We start from the raw sequence: 24,465 nt of genomic DNA on the forward strand, positions 1-24,465 counted from the left end.
GCACATGTACCCTAGAACTTAAAGTATAATAAAAAAAGAAAACTGTTTCCTATGTATTCATAATTAATATTAACATAAAAAGGAATCTTTGTAGTCTTGCATTAAAAACCCATTTGCCTTTGTTAAGCTACCTAAACATTTGACAAAACAGTTTCATTTTTCAAAACACTGGGTCACTTGTTGATTTCTCACAGGATGTTAACATTCAGTGGAACACAGTTTGAGGAATGTTGACTGAGAAGACAGTGATCAGGACTGTGAAACACCCTGAAACCAGAAAACATGAAGGACACTTGAAGACACTAAAGATAGAATTCCCCTCAAATTTCCAGAGGCTCATCACATAAAAACAGACTTTGGAAGGAAAAAAAAAAAAGCCAACTCTCCCATAATTAAAACTGGCACCATGAATTAAAAGGGACCATCTACAGAACTTCTTAGGAAGGTTTAAAGTGGGAGCACTAACTCACGTGTTAGAGGTAATCAAGCAGAAGCTAGATAGCTACGTATCAGCAGTGCTACAAAAGGGATTATCGTCCTCAAAGAGAGGCTGGTTCAGAAAAAATTTGGAAGTTTCTTCATGAGTTAACATTCTGTACCTCACTAACCAGCTCATGGACATCTTATAATTTTACAGGCACTTCAACTGGAAGCGTTCTGCGATGTAGAGTAATTCAGTAATGAGTTGAAATTCCATGAAGGTGTTTGCCCAGGGACACACAAAATGCACTCCTTGGTAAAGTAAATATCAAATACCACACTTAATTTCATACCAGCCAGCTATTGCACAGTAGGGGCCCAAGTATAGCAGTAAAACAATAGATTTACCATTTTAGAATAATCAAACTGAAGAATGAAGGAGGTGAAATCTAAACTTATTTACAGGTCAACAAGTAAAGGGACAGGAAGAGATTTAACCAAAGTTGACAACTCATGCTGGTAGAGCTATAACTAAAGTCTCCTCTCAGTCCAAGACTGTTCCCATCACTCCAATGACTACCAAACCCCTGATGTACTATGATCAATAATAATCTGGAATTCCCTCAAGAATAAACTTATCTTTAGGTTTTAATATATACCTAATTAATGTTAAATAAATCTACATTTAGTCATTAAAGTTTTCTCTGAAGAGTTAAGTGCCCCATCAGCCAAGTTTTGAGTTGGTGTGTTACACTACCACACATCTTCTTTAATTCACCACTATGCCCATTAACTTGATGATTCATTTCCTATTTAACTTCCTTTTAGCTAGAAATCAAAACAGCCCATCAAAATGCTGTAGTTATCTCCTGAATGTCAAAGGAGTCTTTCTTAAACACAAGATCACATCTACTTTTCAATTTGAAAACAATTCTGTGTGCTGTTTCTTATCCAATACTATAAACATTGTTCTGTCAAATATCTTACTAATGTGACTTTTCAGTTATCTTATTAATATGGCTTCTCTCTTCATAATTCATAGAAGACAGAATGCCTACAACCACTAATTCATTCCCTGGGTTCCTTTTTCTGGTGGAGAGTGAAAACTATTTCTCAAAAAAAGCTATGCTAAGATTGCTAATTGGGAGAGGTTATGCCCTTTCTGTCCACCTTGTGTTCATTATTTCAGTTACAGCAAGCACTTTCTCAAGCACTTTCTTTCCCAGTACTTAGGTGGAAGAAAGGGAAGAAAACAAACTCCCACTTACTGAGCATCTATTTGATAGGTTATTTACATAATTTATTTTCTTAATCCTCAGAACAACTTGGCAAGGTATCTCGACCCTTTTTTTTACAGACCAGAAAGCAGACTTGGGGAAAACAAGAAAGTGCTCCATGATTAGACAGCTGGAACAACCGGCAGAGACCGGACTGACCTCTTGGTCTACCTGCCTGTAAAAGCCCTGTTCTCTGGTGCAAACCCTGTTTGAAGGGGCAAAGATCCATGCCAACGCAGAGGCCTGCGTAGACAAAAGCTGCCTTATAATGAGCAGGACCCAGGCCCTAGAGTGTTTTTGCTTTAACCCACAAGCATCATCTTGCTTCTCATTTTAAAATTTTATGGTCAAAAATTCTCTTTGGAGGCTTGGGAATTCAAATTCAGCAGCTTTAATCATGCTACTTACTGAAAATTTCTTCCTAATTGTATACATTATCCACCCACCACAACTCCCTTTGCACAGGTCAAGCTGGTGTAGATTACTACATGTAGTAAAATCATTTGGATAAGAGCTGTGAGCTGAGAATTGGCCATTGTTTTTCTTCCCGGGGCAATTTTGTGATCCTTGGCATTGCTTAGAGGCGAAAGATCTGGGTGTGATCCTGGTAGAAAGCACCAAAGCTTTTAGTGGATACATGAGACTGGTATAATAAAATTGAAAAATTTTATATACATGGCAGCTTTTCTCACAGAACATTTGCTGAATTCTGAGGTTGCACAAGACGCTGAAGAGGCAGGCCAAAATTTCAGGAAAGCAGAACAAAATATCCTGTAGCCTTGCAGTGCTTATGAAACACGGAGAAAAGAACTTCCTTAATCATATAAAAAAATTTACAAAGTAAACCTACAACAAATTCCATTATTAATGGTGAAATATCAAAAGCTTTCCACTGAAATAAGAAACAAAACAAGGATAGCTGCTATTACCTCTTCTGTTCTACTCTAATTGAAGATGATATGAATTTGTATGCAGAAAATCTAAAAGAAATTGTAGACAAATGTTGGAATTAATAAGTCAGTACAAAAAGGCTTCTAGATACAAGGGCAATGTGTAAAACCAATCATATCTCTACATAGCTATAACAAATGTTATTTCATCCTTCTTTTGCCCTAATCCTCCTACATTGAAGAACAAATTCTCAAAATGGCATGAAAAATCATATCTCAAGGCATAGATCAAGCAAAAATATGTAAGACCTCGAAAGTGAAAAGGCCAAAACATTATTCAGAGGAATTACAGAATAAAATTAAGAGGAATATACTAATTTATGAATTAGAACATTCAGTATTATAAAGAGTTTTTAAAACTCCACAAGTTTACTTATATATTCAATATGAAGCCAACCTGAGTAGATTTTTTTCTCAGAAAATGATAAGCGGATTATAAAATTTATCTAGAAATTTGAAAGGCCATGAATAGTCAAGATAATCTTGAAAATAACAAGGCTGGATGACTTATATTACCAGATATCAAACCTATCATAAATATATAGTAATTAAGATAGAAGTGACATTTATCATGAGAATGAAGTTTGGCCTAAACATATGTAAATCAATCATTGTTATTTACTGTGTCAACACACTAAAAAGAAAAATTATATAACTAGCCTAATATAGACAGAGAAAGAACAACTGAAAAATTCTGACATTCCTGTTAAAAACTTTTAGCAAACTAGGCGTAGAAGAAAACTTCCCAAAATTGATAAATTTCATCTAGGAAAAACCTACACCTATCATCATATTTAATGTTGAAAGACTGAACCCTTTCTCCCTAAGATCAGGAACAAGACAATGGTGTCTGCTTTCACCATGTCTATTCAACATTATATGTGAAGTCTACTCAGTGCAATAAAGAAAGAAAAAAGAGCATCCATATTGCACAGGAAGAATTAAAATGGTCTTTCTTCCTATAGGACATAATCATTTAAGCATATTATCTAATGAATCTACAAAAAAAGCTACTAGAAGTTTCACTTCTGATATGAAAACATGAAGAACTCTGCAGACCTGCTCCTCAGTGAAATGGAAATTTATTATTATTATTTTTCCTTTCTGTGAAGAATGGGGTCTGGCTATGTTGCCTGGCCTGTTCTCAAATTTCTGGGCTCAAGCTATCTTCATGCCTTTGCCTTCCTAAGTGCTGGGATTACAGGTGTGAGCCACTATGCCTGGTCTAAAATTTATTTTTGAAACAACGAAATAAAGTTTCTGAAAATGCTCCTATGGGCATACATAAAATTTAAAAAATTTATTCAAGAAAAAATGTATTCAAGAAAATCTACTAAAACTGAGTAAGAAAGCAAGAGGTTAGAATATTTAAACCGAGAACCATTCCCACCCACCTGCCAGCTCAGTGAAACAGAAACTCTATTCTAGATGTGTGCAACCAAGAACACAGGGCTCTCTCTTCCCCCATCTCCCAGTTGAAGAGCTGTCTTCCTGGGTAAGGCACGACGTCAGCATTTCTCATCCAGGAATAAGCTACCTGTTGCTGAGCTAAATTCTAAGCAACTTTGGCTGAGAGTTTCTTCCTTTCTTGCTCCCAGCCCTCACTTACGGCATGGAGACTCTAACTTGGGAACAGCACTGCTGAGAGTACTGTGGCCTCAGGTTCTCTTGATCTGGCTAATGGAGCAGTGGTCCATGCTCAAAAATGCAAGCTGAGGAGACCTGGGGCCACTGCCATCACCCCTCTACCAAGCACTCAGCAACTAACATAGGGTCGTTCCTCAGAGAAAAGTGTGCCTTGTTCTCACCCCAAGAACTAGAACCATAGCTTAGAGATTTTGCCCAAGAGAGAAGCAGACCATAGAAGAGAGAGCATCAGATCGTTCCCCAAAGGAACTGACTTCATTTGCAACGAAGTATGGAGAAGTTCAAGCCTAGGGGTGCTCTCAAAAACAATGGAGACTGTAGTGAAAGGCAATTAGGAGAAAACTGAAAGATACATTGGACGTACAGGCCAAACTGTAGACCAGCTAGTTTGCTGGAGAGAAACTGGGAAAAAGAAAGCTAGAAGGAGCCCTTCTGCAGTCAGAACAAATACCAAACAAATCTTTCACCTCTGCAACTATTAAAACCTTCAAAGAATTTTTTAAATTTTATTTTTATAGATTTAAGTGTACAAGTGCAGTTGTGTTACCTGGATATATTGCACTGTGGTGATGTCTGGGCTTTTACTATACCCACCACCTGAAACTTCAAAGATTATTTTTTTTCAGAGACTGAGTCTCTTTCTGTTTACCCAGGCTGAAGAACAGTGGCACAGTTATGGCTCACTGCCTCTAATTCTTGAGCTCAAGCGATCCTGCTACCTCAGCCTCTCGAGTAGCTGGGACTACGGTTGCATGCTACCATGCCCAGCTAATCTTTTTATTGTTTTGTAGAGACAGGGTCTCACTATATTACCCAGGTTGCTCTTAAACTCCTAGCCTCAAGCGATCCTCCTGTCTTAACCTCCCAAAGTGTTGGGATTACAGGGGTAAGCCAGCATCCTGCCAATTTCAAAGTTTTTTGAAGTATATTTTCTTAATTTATTTAGCACAGAGGTCCAAGGAAAGGAACAAATGTTGGTCCCCAAAAGGGCAGTTACTGAGACTATGTTAAAGATTTTTCGTATCCCACCCCACCACAGGCCTTTATTCTTTATATTCAATATCTCCCCCCTTTCATTTTTTGCTCCTGCCAATGACACTTATAGTCAAAACTTAGTTATAATAATGGCTCCAGGAGAGTGATTCTAACATAGCCAATGACCAAGTTAATGCTAAGAAACTGTTCCTGCTTCAGCTCACAATGGCTCCACTTCTCCGTATCACTCCTAATGAATATGTAGCTTGGATCGTGTACAATTTAAACCTGTTTCTTGTTCTAATGTAACAAAAATAAAATCCTTTTGGCAGCCAGACAAACATCTTCATTACCAACCATGGGTTTCCATTCCTTGCTTGACAATCATCCCACCCATCCCATAAGTTTAAATGTATAATTTGTCAATGAGCAACGTTTTCCTAAGACAACATACACATCTAGAAATACTTGCTGCCTTTATGTAAGTTTGGTGAAGTTTCTTAGTTCATACAAAATTCAGTGAGACCAGAAAACAAGATGAGTAGAACTGAACCTTTCAGGAACAGCTAATTAATAAAGAGAAAAGCACTTTGCTGGCCTCCTAGAAAGACCCCAGTTTCGTAATTTGGAGTCTCCAGAAGGCTCTGCATTATAATTTCCAGAAGCTGGTTTCAGGAAGAGTTTTAAATATTATGCAGAAAATGATTTTAGGAGTCACAGAATAACATGTCTCAAAAGGGTCTCAAGTGGTCCCCCAATTCTATTTTAAACAGCTTCAAGAGGAAATCCATTGGCTACAAGAGACAAGTCAGAGTCATAGATGTCTTCTAATTCCCCTTCTAGATGGATTCAGATTTGATTAATCTATCCATTAAAAAGATACAAGGAGAGAGAAACTGCAGGTTATGGTTGCAGAGTGTTTGGTCATGTGGATTCCCCCAAAGATAACGCTCAGAATCAAGATAAAATATTTTTTAAAAAAATTTACTGGTGCTTAACAGATGTACACGGCTTTGGGATACATGTGATAATTTAACATATTCATATAGTTTGTAAAGATTAAATCAGTGTACTTAGGATATCCATCACCTTAGATATGCGTCTTTTCTTTGTGCTAGAACCATTCAAATTTTTCACTCCCAGCTGTCTTGAAATAAAAATACATCATTGTAAACTAAAGTCACCCTATTGATTGTACTAACACTAGGTCTTATTTTTACTATCTAACTGTATATTTATACCTAATCAACTTCTCTTCATCTCTCCCTTCCTCCCACCCTTCCCAGCCTCTAGTAACCACCAAGCTACTCTCTAACTCCATGGGATCCACTATTTTAAGGTCCACACATGAGTGAGAACATGTGATATTTGTCTTTCTGTGCTTGGCTTGTTTAACTTAACAAAGACCTCCAGTTCCACCCATGTTGCTGCAAATGACAGGAATTCATTATTTTGGTTGGGCATGGTGACTCACAACTGTAATCCCAGCACTTTGGGAGGCTAAGGTGGGAGGATTGTTTGAGCCCAGGAGTTCAAGACCAGCCTGGGCAACATAGTGAGACCCTGTCTCTACAAAAAATAAATATAAAAAATAAATTAGCCTGTAGTCCCAGCTATTCAGGAGGCTAAGGAAGGAAGATCCCGTGAGCCCAGGAAATCAAGGCTGCAGGGAGCCATGATCATGCTACTGCACTCCAGCTCGGGGAACAGAGCAAGACCCTGCCTTACAAAAAATTAAAAAACAAACAACAAATAAAAACAGAAAAAAGAGATTTTGTAATTTTCCATGGCTGAATAATATTCCATGATGTACATATACCACATTTTCTTTATCCATTCATCTGTTAATTGGCACTTAGGTCGATTCCATATTTTGGCTATTGTAAATAGCGCTGTAATAAACATGGGAGTACAGATATCTGTTGGATATATTGATTTATTTTAGATATATACCCAATAGTGCAATTGCTGGATCATATGGTAGCTCTGTTTTTAGTTTTCTGAATAATCGCCACCCTGTTCTGCATAGTGCCCATACTGATTTACATTCCACTCAACAGTGCCCAAGGGCTCTCCTTTTACTGTATTGACACCAGCATCTGTTATTGTCCAACTTCTGGGTAACAGCCATTTTAACTGAGTTGAGATGATATATAACTGTAGTTTCGATGTGCACTTCCCTGATTGTTAATGATTTTGAGCATTTTTTCATGTACCTCTTGGCCATTTGTTTGTCTTCTTCTGAGAAATGTCTATTCAGATCTTTTGTCCATTTTTAAATTGGATTATTTATTTTTTGCTATTGAGTTTTTTGAGATCCTTATACATTCTAGTTGTTAATCTCTTGTCAGATAGGTAGCTTGCAAATATTTTCTCCCATTTTGTGGGTGCCTCTTCACTTTATTGGTTGTTTCCTTTGCAGCACAGAAGGCTTTTAGCTAGATAGAATCCCATTTGTTTATTTTTGCTTTTGTCATCTGTGCTTTCGAGGTCTTACAAAAATAATATTTGCCCAGACCAACTTCCTGGAGCATTTCCCCAATATTTTCTTCCAACAGTTTTATAGTTCAGGTTTTAGATTTTAGTATTTAATTCATTTTGATTTGATTATTGTGTATGATGAGAGACAGGGGTTGAGTTTCATTCTTCTGCATATAATTATCCAGTTTTCCCAGCATTATTTGTTGAAGCGACTGTCCTTTTATCATTGTATGTTCTTGGATCTTTTGTCCAAGATAAATTGGCTGTAAACATGTGGATTTATATGTGGGTTTTCTATTCTGTTCCACTGGTTTACGTGTCAGTTTTTATGCCAGTATGATGCTGCTTTGATTACTACAGTTTCACAGTTGATTTTGAAATCAGGAGTGGGTTGCCTCCAGTTTTGTTATTTATTTTCAAATTGCTTTGGCTATTTGGGGTCTCTTGTCATCCTATGTACATTTAAGGATTTTTTTTTCCTATTTCTATGAAGAACGTCTTTGGTATGTCGGTAGAGATTACATTGAGTCTGTAAATTGCTTTGGGTAGTATTGTCATTTTAACAATATTAATAAATAAACTCAAATACAGCCAATCAGTCTTCAACAAAACAAACAAAAACATAAAGTCGGGAAAGAACACCCTATTATGTTGTAATTTTTATTTTTTTTTTAAGACGGAGTCTTGCTCTGTCGCCCAGGCTGGAGTGCAGTGGTGTGATCTCGGCTCATTGTAACCTCCACCTCCCAGGTTCAAGTAATTCTCCTGTCTCAGCCTCCCAAGTAGCTGGGACGCGCCACCACGCCCGGATAATTTTTGTATGTTTAGTAGAGACGGGGTTTCACCATGTTGGCCAGGCTGGTCTCAAACTCCTGACCTCAGATGATCTGCCCACCCTGGCCTCCCAAAGTGCTGGGATCACAGACGTGAGCCACTGCCCCCAGCCTATGTTGTAATTTTTTAAAATGTTATAATGCACAATATGGTCTATTTTCATAAATGTTGCAGTACACTTGAAGAGAATGTGTATTTTGCTGTTGTTGATTGGAATGTTCTATAAATGTCAGTTAGGTCAAGTTGGTTGTTAGCGTGGGTCAAGTTTCTGCTTCCTTTACTTATTTTCTGTCTACTTGTTCCATTATCCAATTTGGGCATTGTTGAAATCTCTAACTATATTATAGACCATCTCTTTCTCGTTTCACTTCTCCGTCTGTACTCCTAGTAATATTCTTTGCTCTCATGTCTACTTTTTCTGATATTAAAATAACTACTCCAACCTTCTTTTAATTTGTGTTAGTATGATGCATCTTTTCCTATCATTTTATCTTTAACCCACTTGTGGTTTTATATTTAAAGTGCATTTCTCTCAGGGAGAAATTTGCTCTTTTTAAATCCAATCTGACTACCTCTGCCTTTAAATATGGGTGTTTAGATGATTTATATTTAATGAGATTATCTGTGTAGTTAAGTTTAAATCTACAACCTTGCTATCTGTTTTCTGTTTGTTTCTTCTATTCTTTGTTAGCTTTTCCTCTTTTTCTGCCTTCCTATGGATTGCATATTTTTCTTATTACATTTTTATATCCTTCGTTGCTTTATTAGCTATCATTTTCAAGTTCTATAGTGCACATCCTTATCACAGTTTACCTACAGGTAATATTATCTCACTTTCTGTGTAATATAAAACTGTTCAATGGCATATTTCCACTTCTTTGTGCTTTCATTGACATACATTTTCCTTATACATATATTACAAGCTACACAATACATGGTTACTATTTTTGCCTTAAGTATTTACTTATCATTTAGTGAGAATTTTTAAATGAGGAACTATTTTACATTTACCCACAGTTTCCATTCCCACTGCCCTTCCCTTCTTTGTATAGATCCAGATTTCTATCTGGCATCATTTTCCTTGTGCTGACACATTTCTTCCAGTACAGATCTGCTGGTGATGAATCTTTTTAAGTGTTTATGTGTTTGAAAAAAGTGTTTATTTTGCCTTTTGGGGGGAAATTTATTTTCTCTGGTTAAAGAATCCTAGGCTGGCTTTTGTTCTTCTCTCAGTACTTTAAAGCTGTTGCTCCACTACCTTGTGACAAAAAGTCTAGTATCCTTCTAAAGTTTTTCATCTGCATAGAATGTCTTCTTTTACTCTATTTGCTTTTCAGATTTTCTTTTTATCATTGGTTCTAAGCAATTTTTTCCTTTCTCTTGGTGTAATTTTCTTCATGCTTCTTGTCCTTGGAGCTGTTGACTTTCTTGGTTGGGGAGATTGCAATTTTAATCAAAGTTAGAACTGTTTTTTTATTTCAATACCCTTTGGGGTACAAGTGTTTTTGGTTACACGGATGAATTATATAGTGGTGAATTCGGAGATTTTAGTGCACCCATCACCTGAGTAGTGTACGTTGCACCCAATATGTACTTTTGTATCCCATATCTCCCTCTCAATCTCCCACTTCTGAGTCTCCAAAGTCCATTTTATCAGTCTGTCTGCCTTTGTGTAATCATAGCTTAGTTCTCACTTATAAGTGAGAACATATAGTATTTGGTTTTCCATTTCTTAGTTATTTCACTTAGTATAATGGCCTCCAGCTCCGTCCACCCAAGTTACTGCAAGGACATTATTCCACTCCTTTTTATGGCCAAGTAGTATTCCACAATGTGTATGTATCACATTTTCTTTTTCCACTCATTGGTTGATGGGCACTTAGGTTGGTTCCGTATCTCTGCAATTGTGAATTGGGCTGCAACAAACATATATGTGCATGTGTCTTTTTTATATAATAACTTCTTTTCCTTTTAATAGATACCAAGTAGTGGGATTATTGGATCAAATGGTAGCTATACTTTTAGTTCTTTAAGGAATCTCCATACTGTTTTCCATAGAGGTTGTACTAATTTACATGCCCACTAGCAGTGTATAAACGTTTCCCTTTCACCACATCCATAACAATATCTATTGACTTTTTTTTTTTTTTTTTTTTTTTGAGTCTTGCTCTGTTGCCAGGCTGGAGTGCAGTGGCGTGATCTTGGCTCACTACCATCTCTGCCTCCCGGATTCAAGCCATTCTCCTGCCTCAGCCTCCCAACTAGCTGGGACTACAGGCACACACCACTACCCCCAGCTAATTTTTTTGTATTTTTAGTAGAGACGGGGTTTCACAATGTTATCCAGGATGGTCTCGATCTCTTGACCTTGTGATCTACCTGCCTCGGCCTCCAAAAGTGCTGGGATTACAGGCATGAGCCACCATGCCCAGCCTGACTTTATTTTATTTTATTTATTTTATTTATTTTATTATTTTATTTTATTTTATTATTTTATTTTATTTATTTTATTTTATTTTATTATTTTATTTTATTTTATTTTATTTTATTCTATTTTATTTTAGATGTAGTCTCACTCTGTTGCCCAGGCTGGAATGCAGTGGCGTAATCTCAGGTCACTGCAACCTCCATCTCCCGGGTTCAAGCAATTCTCCTGCCTCAGCCTCCCGAGTAGCTGGGACTACAGGCACACCTCACCACGCCTGGCTAATTTTTGTATTTTTAGTAGAGACGGGGCTTCATCATATTAGCCAGGCTGGTCTCGAACTCCTGACCTCGTAATCCGCCCACTTCAGCCTCTCAAAGTTTTGGGATTATAGGCGTGAGCCACCACATTCTTGCAGGAGGAATGTAGCATCTCACTGTGGTTTTAATTTGCATTTCCCTGATGATTAGTGATGTTGAGCAGTTTTTCACGTGTTTCTTAACCATTTATACATACTCTTTTGAGAAATGTCTATTAATGTCATTTGCCCAAAAAGTCAGAATTTTTTGACCAGTTTTTCTTCAAGTATATTTTCTGCCCCCTTCAGATAATCCCATTACAGTTACATTAGACTACATGAAGCTGTACCACAGTGCACTGATATCCATTTCATTTTTCAGTCTTTTTTTCTCTCCATGTCTTGTTTTTGCTAATTATTATTGCTATATCCTCAGGCTTATTAACGTTTCTGTCCTTTTTGGGTTGTAGTTTCTTGTTTCTTTGCATGCTTGGTAATTTTTGACTGGAAATTTTTTTCCAGAAAATTTTCTCAAATTTTTTGACTGGAAACTTTTGACTGGAATCATCGTGAATTCCACTTTGTCAGATATCAGATTTTTTTACTGCTATAAATATTTTTGATTTTTGTTCTGAGATAATGTGTTACTTAGAAATAGTTAAATTCTTTGAAGCTTGATTTTAACCTTTGTCATGTGGGACTAGAGCAGCCTTTAGTCTTGGGATAATTTTGCCATGCCACTGAGGCCATATTCTTCTAAGTACCCCACCCCATGTACCAGGTGTTAAAAGTGTTTCCACCAAGTAGAGTGATGGAAACTCTGGTTGGTGAAAACATAAGTTATTCCAAACCCTGATGTTTTACCCACTGTTTCCAGTGGTCTTTTCCTCATCCTTGAGCTGTGAGGTAAGGAGTACATCCTTGAGTTGTGAGGTAAGGAGTACATACTTGAAAACTTGTGAAGCACTCTCTACAGATTTCTGCCTTTCTCTCTCTCTGTCTTTCTCTCCACAACTTTTTAGTCTCCATGCAGCTCTATCTTCTCCTCTGCCTTATGAATTAATAACCTTGGCCTCCCCAGTTTCTCAACTTCTTCTCAACTGAAACAGTCCACCAGACGCTATCTGGGCTCCCCTCCCTGCACTGTAGCCTAAAAATTTGCTCCAGGCAGTTAAGGATCAGCAATCACAGAGCTCACCTTGTTTGTTTTCTTTCTTTCAGGAATCAATATCCTGTGCTGCCTTTGTTTGATTTCTATAAAACACTATATATTTGTTCATTTCTTTGTGGTTGTTTAAGATGGGAGAGTAAATCTGGTCCTTATTTTATTTCTCTTCTTTCCATATTAATTGTTCCAACCTCAAATCCAAAAAAAAAAACAAAACGCAATTGCACCATTCTCCCTCCAATCTTCCCTATTTTAGAAAATAGCACCACCCAGTGATACAAGCCAGGAACCTGGAAGTTATCCCTTTCTCCTCCTCTTTTTCTAACCCCATAATCTAAGCAGTCACCAAATTCTCTCCATTCACACAGTCATTATTTTCATCCTAGAAAATTGCAATTAATTTGTGACTGGTCTCTCTTCCTACAATACCACTCTACTCTAATCCATTATTTATATAAAAGCAGGTGTTACACAGCCTTAGTCCAAAATCAAAACACAATGAAAAAACTGCAAATATATATTTAACTTTACTTAATGTGTTTATTGTAGAACTATGGGTGTAGTAATTTCAAAAAATTTTTGTATATTGTAGGATTAAACAAATGGGTACATGTATCAATTAAAAGTACTTGTTGGACTGCAATTAGTAGTATCAGTGTAAACTTATTGCCATACATGCACACACACATACATACACATATATACAATATATCTGTGTGTGTATATGTGTGAGTGTGTGTGCATTTGCTATTTTCCCAGTTCTATCTACTGAAAAATCCTGGAAGCAATGAGATCCTAGCAGTAATGAGGACACCTAGCAGCCAGAAATTTGATTCTAAATGTAATTTCCCACAAAAGGTACCACTTATTCTTGGAAAAATGACTAATTCCAAGGCTGGATTATGGAAAGTACAAAATAAGTCTGGAATAAACTGTCATGCCATATAATAAGAAAGTACTCAAAAAATGAGAGCATATCAAAAGGAAACAGAAGCCAAATGCAATAGGCTTCCACTAGGGAATATGGGAAATTAATAGCAAAAATTTTAATCAAAATAGTCTATTGAAATGAATGATATTAATGGACTGTAATCCACCGAATAAAGCAAGAATCCATTCATACTGACATTAGCTTATTAATTAAAGAGAAAGAAAGATTTTTTCTTACAATAGAATGTCATTTAATAAGTGTAGAATAATAATAGCTTTAGAAAATCACCATTTTGCCACCATAAGTGTTATTAGTCTCACAAGGATAATCTATAGTTGCTAAGACTATTGGGTGTAAGCTGGAAAAGGCATAAAATAGTGTCAGAACATCTCTCCACAAATTACGTATTAATTATAAACTTTTAAAATAGTAATTTTAGAGTGCAGCAACCTGGTAAACATCTATATTAACATTACCAGTAATGGAGCAAACAGACTTCAAGTCCCTTCTTGAGTAATGTGCTGATAAAGACATAATTAACTCCTATGGTGTTACTTTGAAAATGAATATGGAAGATCTAATCAATGTCATGAAAGACAAAGAAATGCTGAGTGTAGGCTAAACAGACACAACAATAAATGTAATGCATAATCCTGGATTGAATCCTAAATCAATGAAAATTTCTATAAAGTATATTTTGGGGATAATTGGAAAAATTTGAATATGGACTACAGATTACAAAAGAGCATTAGATTACATTTTGTGAATTTATAATAGCCCGTGATATATTATAATATATTTACCTTATTGTGATCATATTGCTGATTATACTAAACTGATGGCCAACTAAGATCTCACATACCCAGTAGATTATTCCTTTTTGGAGTGTCAGGCTGATATATGCTCAGGGTTTTGAAAACAAAGGCATGTTTCTCAGCTTTTCCTGGACCACACCAGTCACCCAGGCAGGTATTGGTATTCTGTTACTAGAAATGGGCATTGTCTAACCTTGAGGGAGAGATGCTCCTCAACTTATAAGACCCCATCCCAATAAACCCATCATAAATTGGAAATGTAGTAAGTCTAAATCCATTGGGCTATGTCCCATAAACCCATCATAAAGACAAAAATCATACGTCAAACCATTGTGAGTCATGGAACATCCGTGTATTACTCCATATGCACCTAGCAAAAACCTAGAATCTTCTGAAGCCAGACCAGAGAAATCACCTACTGAAATGAAGGATTATGACTAATTTTTAGTGCTCATAGGGAAGAAATTCAGCTTTACACTAATCTCATTGGCCAATAGACTACTGAAGGCACCTTATAACTGTTTTTAGATAATAATGGCCGAGAAGAAGATCTGAAAAGGACTTCAAAGATCTTAAAAGGACTGACCTCCAAGCCCAGGTCGCAGCCGGTTATCATAGCCGTCCAGAAGACGATCCAAGATTCTGGTGAAGATAGTGATGTTGTCAGTGCTGTCATCAGGAATATCTGGGGCATGCTTAGGAGACAGCCTGAGGCAATGCAAGGAAAAGAAAAAAAAATAATAGTTCTTAATAGGAAAAAAAAATACATGACTAGATATCGTAATTCAAGAAGATTTCAATTAATAGACTGGGCCAATTACATAGACCTATATCTTATCCAAAATAGCAATCACTACATATTTGTCACAATGATTGCTTGTGTAGGAGGCAGACAGTGTGGTTAATACTTGAACTCTTACTCTAGCATTGGTATGAGCTTTGCCAGGCATAATCCTGGCCCCAACCCAGCAGTAAAGAGACACAAGTAGAAATTCTGGACAGAATGTCACTGAGAACATTTCCTGGCATACAGTTGGTTCATCAAATCGTGTTGCATGATTAAACAGGCATCAAAATAAAGAAGGGAAATGTTACTGAGAACTTACCTCACTTCTAGCCCAGAGAAATTTAAGTTCACAGAAAAACAGGGTTAGACAGATACTTAGATTGTATATAGTCTACTTCTACCCTCATCCTCTGGAGAAAGGGAAACCTATTTGCTGAATATCAAGAACATACACTGGAAAAAAAGACACTCTTTTCAATAAATGGTGCTGGGAAAACTGGATATCCATATGCAGAAGACTGAAACTAGACCCCTATCTCTTGCAATACACAAAAATCACATCAAAATGGATTAAAAGACAGAAATCTAAGACTTCACACTATAAGACTACTACAAGAAAACTTTGGGAACATCTCCAGGACATCAGTCTGGGCAAAAATTTCTTGAGCAATACCCTACAAGCACAGGCAACCAAAGCAAAAATGGACAAATGGGATCACATCAAATTACAAAGCTTCTTCACAGCAAAGGAAGCAATCAACAAAGTGAAGGGACAAACTACAGAATGGGAGAAAATATTTGCAAACTATCCATCTGACAAAGAATTAATAACCAGAATAGATAAAGAGCTCAAACAACTCTGTAGGAAAAAGTATAACAATCCAATTAAAAATGGGCAGAATATTTGAATAGACATTTCTCAAAAGAAGACATACAAATGACAAACAGGCATATGAAAAGGTGCTTAGTATCACTGATCATCAGAGAAATGCAAATCACAACTACAATAACATATCATCTCACCCCAGATAAAATGGCTTACATCCAAAAGACAGGAAATAACAAATGCTGACGAGAATGTAGAGGAAATGGAACCCTCATACACTGTTGGTGGGAATGTAAATTAGTACAACCACTATGGAGAAGAGTTTGGTGGTTCCTCAAAATATTAAAAATAGAGCTACCATATGATCCAGCAATCCCACTGCTGGGTATATACCCCAAAGAAAGGAAATCAGTATATCAAAGAGATATCCGCACACCCATGTTTGTCACAGGACTGTTCACAATCGGTAAGATTTGGAAGCAACCTAAATATCCATAGTAGATGACTGGATAAAGAAAATGTGATACAAGTACACAATGGAGTACTATTCAGTCATAAAAATAATGAGATCCTGTCATTTGCAAAACATGGATGAAACTGGAGATCATTATGCTAAGTGAAATAAGCCAGGCACAAAAAGACAAAAATTGCATGTTGTCATTTATTTGTGGGAGCTAAAAATTAAAACAATTGAACTCATGGAGATAGAGAGTAGAAGCATTGTTACTAGAGGTTGGGAAGGATAGTGGAGTGGTTGAGGGAAAGTGGGGATGGTTAATGTGTATAAAATAATAAAAAGAATGAAACCTAGTATTTGATAGCACAAAGGGTGACATCAATAGTAATAATTTAATTGTACATTTTAAAATAACTAATTGGATTGTTTTTAACACAAAGGATAAATGTTTGAGGGGATGGATACCACATTCTCCATGATGTGATTATTTCATATTGCATGCCTGTATCAAAACATCTCATGCACCCCATAAATATATACACCTATGATGTACCCACAAAAATGAAAAATTAAACAATTCTTTAAAATCCTGAATAGAAGGCCCATACACTGTGCTTGCTTTCTTACTGAAATACTAGCTTCCATGAGAATGCATTTCCATTTCCTCCTGGTGACTGTTGATATCTTAGCACCATTCTTCATCAAAAAGTTGAAAACTTTTAAGTCAAAAAGCAATGCTAGTTTGTGACCAGTCTGGACAATATGGCGAAATCCTGCCTCTACAAAAACACAAAGATTAGCTAGGCATGGTGGCACACCTGTAGTCCCATTTACTGGGGAGGCTGAGGTTGGAGGATTACTTGAGCCTGGGAAGTGGAGGTTGCAGTGAGCTGAGATCATGCTACTGCACTACAGCCTGGGCAACAGAGCAAGACCCTGTCTAAAATAAATAAATAAATAAATAAAAATCAATGCTAAATATCACCCCCAAATTATTTTCAATATATTGTTCTATGGTTTTATTCTTTATTACTGATTTTTTTCTCCTAATGTGCACTAAATTATTGTGTGGGGAAGCAGATTTAATCTGCAACCTAAATAGAACTCTTTCTTATTCAGTAACTAAACTGCAACGTGATCCTATAGTTTGAATTCAAAGGTAGTTTGGGGAAAAAAGGAATCATGGCATGTCAGAATTATGGAGAAGCTTAGATATTGTATAATTCTCTCCCTTCATTTTACACATGAGACACCTAAGACACCAACACCAAAGAGAGAAATGAATTGCTTGATGCTATGTGTTTATCAACTTAATGAGAGCAACACTAAAACATGTCCATTGCACCTCAAATTTGCCACTACTGGTTAGATAAAATATGATAATAATAATAATTCATCATTGAAAAATGAAAATGACATTACTAATACACTATCTGAAGGTTATGCCAAGTTTAGTCATTTTCCTAGCCCTAAAGATGGATCAGTGGTAAATTCACAGGACCAGAATCAAATGACTAGAATTTAGTTCTGTGTCTGCCACTAACTGACTGTGAGACCTACAGGCATACCTCTGGGATATTGTGAGTTTGGTTCCAGGCCACCGCAATAAAGCAAATATCACAATTAAGTGAGTCACAAATATTTTGGTTTCCCGTGCATATAAAAGTTACATTTATACTGTACAGCGCTCTATTAAGTGTTCAATAGCATTATGTCTAAAAATCAATTTACATGCCTTAATTAAAAACACTTTATTGTTAAAAAATGCTAAGAATCATCTGAGGCTTCAAGAAGTCATAATCTTCTTGCTGGTAGAAGGTTTTGCCCCAGTGTGGATGGCTGCTGACCAGTCAGGGCGGTGGTTGCTAAAGGTTGGGGCAGCTGTGGCAATTTCTTAAAATAAGACAACAATGAAGTTTGCCTCATCAATTGACTCTTCTTTTCACAAAAGATTTATCTTCAGCATGTGATGCTGTTTGGTCGCATTTTACCCACAGTAGAACTTCTTTCAAAATTGGAGCCAATCCTCTTAAACCCTGGCACTGCTTTATCAACTAAGTTTATGTAATATTCTAAATCCTTTGTTGTCATTTCAACAATATTCACAGCATCTTCACTAGGAGTAGATTCCTTATCAAGAAATCACTCTCATTGCTCGTCTGTGAGAAGCAACTCATCCCTTCAAGTTTTTTCATGAGATTGCAGCAATTCAGTCACAACTTTGGGCTCTATTTCTAATTATAGTTTTCTTGCTATTTCCACCACATCTGCAGTTACTTCCTCCACTGAAGTCTCGAAGCCCTCAAAGTCACCCATGAGGATTGGAACCAACTTCTTCCACACTCCTGTTAATGTTTATATTTTGACCTGCTCCTCTGAATCATGAATGCTCTTAGTGATATCCAGAAAGGTGAATCCTTTCCAGAAGGTTTTCAATGGGCTTTTCTTGGATCCATCATAGGAATCACTATCTATGGAAGCTATAACCTTATGAAATGTATCTCTTAAATAATAAAACTTGAAAGTCAAAATTTCTTCTTGATCAATGGGCTGAAGAATGGATGTTGTATTGTAAGCATGAAAACAACATTCATCTTGCACATCTCCATCAAAGCTCTTGGGTGACCAGGTGCATTGTCATTGAAAAATAATATTTCAAAAGGAGTATTTTTTCCTGGGAAGTAGACTGCAACCGTGTGCTTAAAATATTTGGTAAACTGTGCTATAAACAGATGTGCTGTCATTCAGGCTTTGTTATTTCATTTACAGAGCATAGAGAGAGTGGATTTAGCATAATTCTTAAGGGTCCTAGGATTTTCCCAATAGTAAATGAACAATGGGCTTCAGCTTAAAGTTACCAGCTGCATTTGCCCCTGACAAAAGAGTCAGCCACTGCTTTGAAGCTTCAAAGTCAGGCATTTACTTCTTCTCTCTAGCTATTAAAGTCCTGAAAGACATCTTCTTCCAATAGAAGGATGTTTCATCTACCAAAATCTGTTGTTCATGTAGCCACCTTTATCAATTATCATAGCTAGATCTTCTGGAGAACTTGCTGCAGCTCCTCCATCAGCACTTGTGTCTCACCTTGCACTTTTATGTTATGGAGATGGCTTCTTTCCTTAAACCTCATGAACCAACCTCCACTAGCTTCAAACTTTTTCTGCAGCTTCTTTATCTCTCCCAGTCTTCACAGAACTGAACAGAGTTATAGCATTGCTTTGAATTAGACTTTGCTTGAAGAGAATGTTGTGTCTGGCTTGATCTTCTATCCACTAAAACTTTCTCCATATTTGCAATAAGGCTGTTTCACTTTCTTATCATTTATGTGCTCACTGGAGTAGCATTTTTAATTTCCTTCAAAAACCTTTCATTCGCATTGACAACTTGGCTAACTGCTTGCCACAAGAGGCCTAGCTTTTAGAGTATCTCAACTTTTGTCATGCCTTCCTTACTAAGCTTAATCATTTCTAGCTTTTGATTTAAAGTGAGAGCCATGTAAATTTTTATTTCACTTAACACTTACAGGCTATGTAGGGCTACCAATTGGCCTATTTTCAACATTACTGTATCTCAGGGAGAAGGAAGGCCTAAGGAGAGGGAGAGAGACAGGGGAATGGCCCTTCAGTGGAATAATCAGTCAGAGCAAACACAATATTTACCGATTAAGTCCACTGTCTTACATGAGTGGAATTCATGGTGCCCCAAAACAATTAAAATAATAACATCAAAGATCACCAATCACAGATCACCATAACAGATATAATAATCAAGACTTCGAAAATTTGCAAGAATGACCAAAATGCGGCACAGAGACATAAAGTGAGCACATGCTGTTGGAAAAATGGCACCAATAGACTCACTCAACACAGGGTTGCCACAAACATTCAATTTGTAAAAAACATGCTGTCCACAAAGCACAATAAAGTGAAGCACAGTCAAATGAGGTATGCCTGTATTTCCATATATGTAAAATGGGGATAACAATAACCTACATTAGAAAACTTTTGAAATAAATAGGTAAATAAGATAATAAATACAAAATTGTTTTATAAATGAAGGTTGTTCATTAACTTCCCCCCAAATTCCTGAAAATGCAATGAAAAACCTTTACAATACATTATCTTTTAGGCTATAGGAGAAAGTCAAGATCACTGACCATCTAGAGCATCCTCAATGAAGTTGTCAAACTAATGCTGTCACTGCCAACATCCTTCATTGAGGATCCTGGTGTGTTTATGTTAAGGGAAAGCAGGAGAGGCACAAATGTGGAGTTGCTGACGCAGTTCATACAACATCCCAAAGAGGAAAGATACTTACTTCATTAAAAGGATGGTATTTTTCCTAAACCACATATTTCCTGGGAGAGAGCAGATTTTTTTAAATAACAAAAATTCGGAATTACTGAGCAGATTATGTCTCTGCATTGCTCATAAACCTTTCATAACTCTTCATAGATAACCAAATAAAATTCCAGTGCCTAAGCCTGACATTCATGGCCTTCTGCAATCTGTTCCTGATATACTTTTACAGTTGCAAATTCTACTACTTCTCTTTCTGACCACCAATCACAGGTGAATCAGATTACTCACCATTTCCAAATATTCCTCATGTTTTCATTTTTCAAGTCCAGTCTTTCCTATAAGTGGAAATGTTCAACTAAAGATTCAGCACTAAGGATGCCAGTTATATACTAGGGAGGAAATGAGAAACACCTAGAATTCAATAGCACACTTTCTCTTTACAGAAGCTGCTTGAAGAAAAAAAAAAGAATAAGAACTAACCTGATTTTGGGTAGAATATGCCAAATCCATCTGAAAAAGACAGCTGTTCTTTTCTGAAATAGCTTATATGGACTGGTAATAAAACTACAGAGGTACTGACTTGAGACACACCTACCCACTTGGTAAAATAAAGACCAAGTCCTTCATGCCTTCTTAGTAACTAAAAGCCACTGCTTCACAAAAAAAGAGAAATATTTAATTAGTATATGTTGTGAATGATAAAATAAGCTAGTAGACATATGATTCCATGTGACCATAAGCAGACATATCGCAATTTAAAATGTGTCATGAACCAAAGTTTACAAAGAAGCAGGGGTACATTCTTCCTTTGAAACAATGCCATAAAGGGTAGCTAGTTTTCTAGACAAGAGTAAGCAATACTGTTTCTCATAGTTCATCTGAATGACTGTAACCATAGTGCCAATGCATGAGCACTATTTTGGCAACATTTCTGGTTAAGCAGGTATTAATAGGCCAACCTGAGAACCATTTATAACACTGTTTATGTGGAAAGATATTTTTTTGACACAAAAGAAAACTAAAGTACTAAAAATATTATCTCCCCTACTATTATTTGTTCTTTACCCCCACACCCACAGCCATGATCAAAGCAATGAGCTGGCCATCAGCTCAAAGACTTTCAATTAATCCTGATGGTTGATATCCTTACAATGGCGAGTCCCGACAGTCATCACCCTAAGCAAGTGATAAAATTCAATATCAGCCATACTGAGACAACCTTGCCTCCTGACATAACGCAACAGGAAGCCACAACATCACCTACAAAGTATCATTGATTGTGGCCTCACATGTCCATCCCTGTTCTGTGTTACAAATTCTGCACTTCCACCTCAAAAGGGAAAATTGTAGGATAAAATTATATTTCTTATTTCTCCAGGTCCTATAAGAAAAATGCGCTTGCCGCATCTGAACATGGTCTACCCAGCTATGTGGCTGAGATATTAAGAATTCAGTGGTTGAGAGGTTACTATATGTAAGTAAATGTTCATGTATGTAAAAGAAATTGACATGTGCCTCATTCTTACTTAAAAGTAACCAAACTCAGGAAAAGCAATATATCGTAATGATTAATAGCACGGACTCTGGAACCAAACTTTCTGGGTTTCAATCCTAACTCTTCTATTTTCTAGCTGTGTGAGCTTTGGCAAGTTACCTGACCTCTCTCTGTCTCCATATTTTATCTGCAAAGGAATAATAACATCACTTAGCTATCAGGTCTGTTATAAGGATTATATTAATCAACATATATTAATAACTTAGAATAGAGCTTGGTATATAGGACTCTATGAATAAAAGTTTAAACTAACATAATGGAATAAGTAAGACTAAGGAATCAAATTTCAAAAAAATAGCTTAATTAGATAACAAGGGAGAGTGTCCAGTTTGAAGCAATGTCTGGAAAACCATATTATGCCAAGAGAATATTTGAAAGGAATGAGAGTTAGCCTGCAGACAAGAAAGCATGGAGTATATCTGAAAGCCACTATGTGGAAAAAGAAGCAAATGTTGCAAATGTTACAGGGCCCTATAACTAGGAGGTGTTTGAAGAAGGTGGACTTCAGCTCAATATAGGAAGCACTTTCTAACCCCTGGAGCTATGCCCTGTGGTACTAATGCAGCTTATCACTGCAGAGATTCAAACTGGTAGGTGAATCATCAACCATAAAGCAGGAGGGATTCTTTCCCAGGATAGGACCCTAGGAACTGACAGCCTCTCAGGTCCCAAGTCTGGTTCTGAAATTTTAAGATTTGATGATCAAATGCTAAGAGTATTGATGCATTGATTCTTTAATAGAAATTACATGTAAATGGAAGGGTTTGGACTTTTCATACTTATATTCCAAGTAAAAGTAAGTACATGTGTGGCCACAGGTGACAGTTTATTCTGAGATTAAGAGAACTGAGAAAATCATTTTCAAGATGAATACAGATGCTTACAAGCACTGACACCTTTAGATAGTAGAACCAAGTCAGGCTGTAGATATGACAAGGAGACAAGCAACTCCCCAGCGGTCTCCTCTTCAGTTCACTGCATCAGTTGTCACCATGGCCACCACCATATAATGTTGATGCATAAAATGTGTTAATATAGTGTCATATTCCTCCCAAATCATAGTCCCTACTCTATTAGTAGTGTGGAAATATGCGGCCTTGCGTGCAGCGTATTTCGTTTGCCTTCTCACTATTGTCCACCCCGTTCTCCTTTCTAGAAGGCTAATTTTTATGCACTACATTATGGGCGCCATTGGCCTCTTGCTTCAACTTGACTTTGGCCACCTTGGCTGAAGATCAGAGGAAGACGAAAAGACTGGGCATGTAACTCCCTGGCTCTCTCCCTGTGAAATCTTCTCAGGCTGGCTGTTTCCTCCACCAAAAATCTGCACCTCTTAAGAAAGCTTGATTTACATGATATGTGTGCTGTTCCCCTTAGGTTCTTACTCTATTCCTTGCGGTTTCCCTCCACTTAGATCATAACTTTATGATTAGTCTCTGCAAATATATCCTCCTCAAATAATTGAAATGTCCCATCTGTATTCTCTGGGATCCTGACAAATTCAACAAATTGCAGTCAGACCTGGCATTTGCTGCTTAGGCACTAACGTGTTGACCAATTATGAAAATTGCTGATATTCGATCGTTCTGACCTAGCAAAATGTCAGTTTCAAAATGGTTCAACTTGACATTGTTCACGTACATAATTCCACTTGCTAATGGTCAAAATACTTGACCAGGAACCAGGAGTATAGCAAATTCATTTATTATATGAAGTTGAAATTACTCTCTGTAGCTTCTTATCAAAAATGCAGGACTGGGAATCAGAAACTGGTGCTCTAGACCTGGGTCTATTATGAACTCGTTGTAAGAAAGTCAATTTTCCTTTCTGGGCTTCAGTTTCTTCAGGTACAGATTAAAAAATCAGATTATATGCTCTCTACAGGTTTTTTCATGGGTGCTATTCTAAAGTTCCAGAATCCCAAATCCCAAACTATACTGTTAGTTTCTTAAAAACAGGAACTGTGTCCCCAAAGATTCCTTACACCAGAATCATCTGGGGCATTTTAGGCACTATTCCCAGAGCTACCAAATCATAATCTTCAAATGCGGAAGCCTGCTTTCTTGCTTACAAATACTGAATGTTGAGAACTATTACATCTAGCACATGAGTTATACAAAGTACTGGTCGATAAACCACTGTTGATTGTTAAAATGGCTGTGGCGGCCAATGTAGGTGGTTTAATTGAATAAATCATTAAAGTTGGATAAAATAACGCAGTAATGGATTTTTTTCAATACACAAAAACATAATTAAGAAAGTATGGAAATAATCAAAAAGCAGCAGCAGCTCTTAAGTACCACAACTATCAGCAAAAA

General features: G+C 36.8%; 1 protein-coding gene across 1 annotated transcript in view; it reads right to left on the reverse strand.

Annotated features, from left to right (window-relative positions):
• The window catches only part of GABRA3 (gamma-aminobutyric acid type A receptor subunit alpha3), a 274,967-nt gene that overhangs the window by 158,971 nt on the left and 91,531 nt on the right, over positions 1–24,465 (reverse strand). The window contains exon 3 of the mRNA XM_019019216.4: positions 14,808–14,929. Coding sequence (XP_018874761.1) covers positions 14,808–14,929 — 122 coding nt within the window. The remainder of the gene's footprint in view (positions 1–14,807; positions 14,930–24,465) is intronic.

Source organism: Gorilla gorilla, chromosome X, assembly GCF_029281585.2.
Source record: "Gorilla gorilla gorilla isolate KB3781 chromosome X, NHGRI_mGorGor1-v2.1_pri, whole genome shotgun sequence".
Lineage (NCBI taxonomy): Eukaryota > Metazoa > Chordata > Mammalia > Primates > Hominidae > Gorilla > Gorilla gorilla.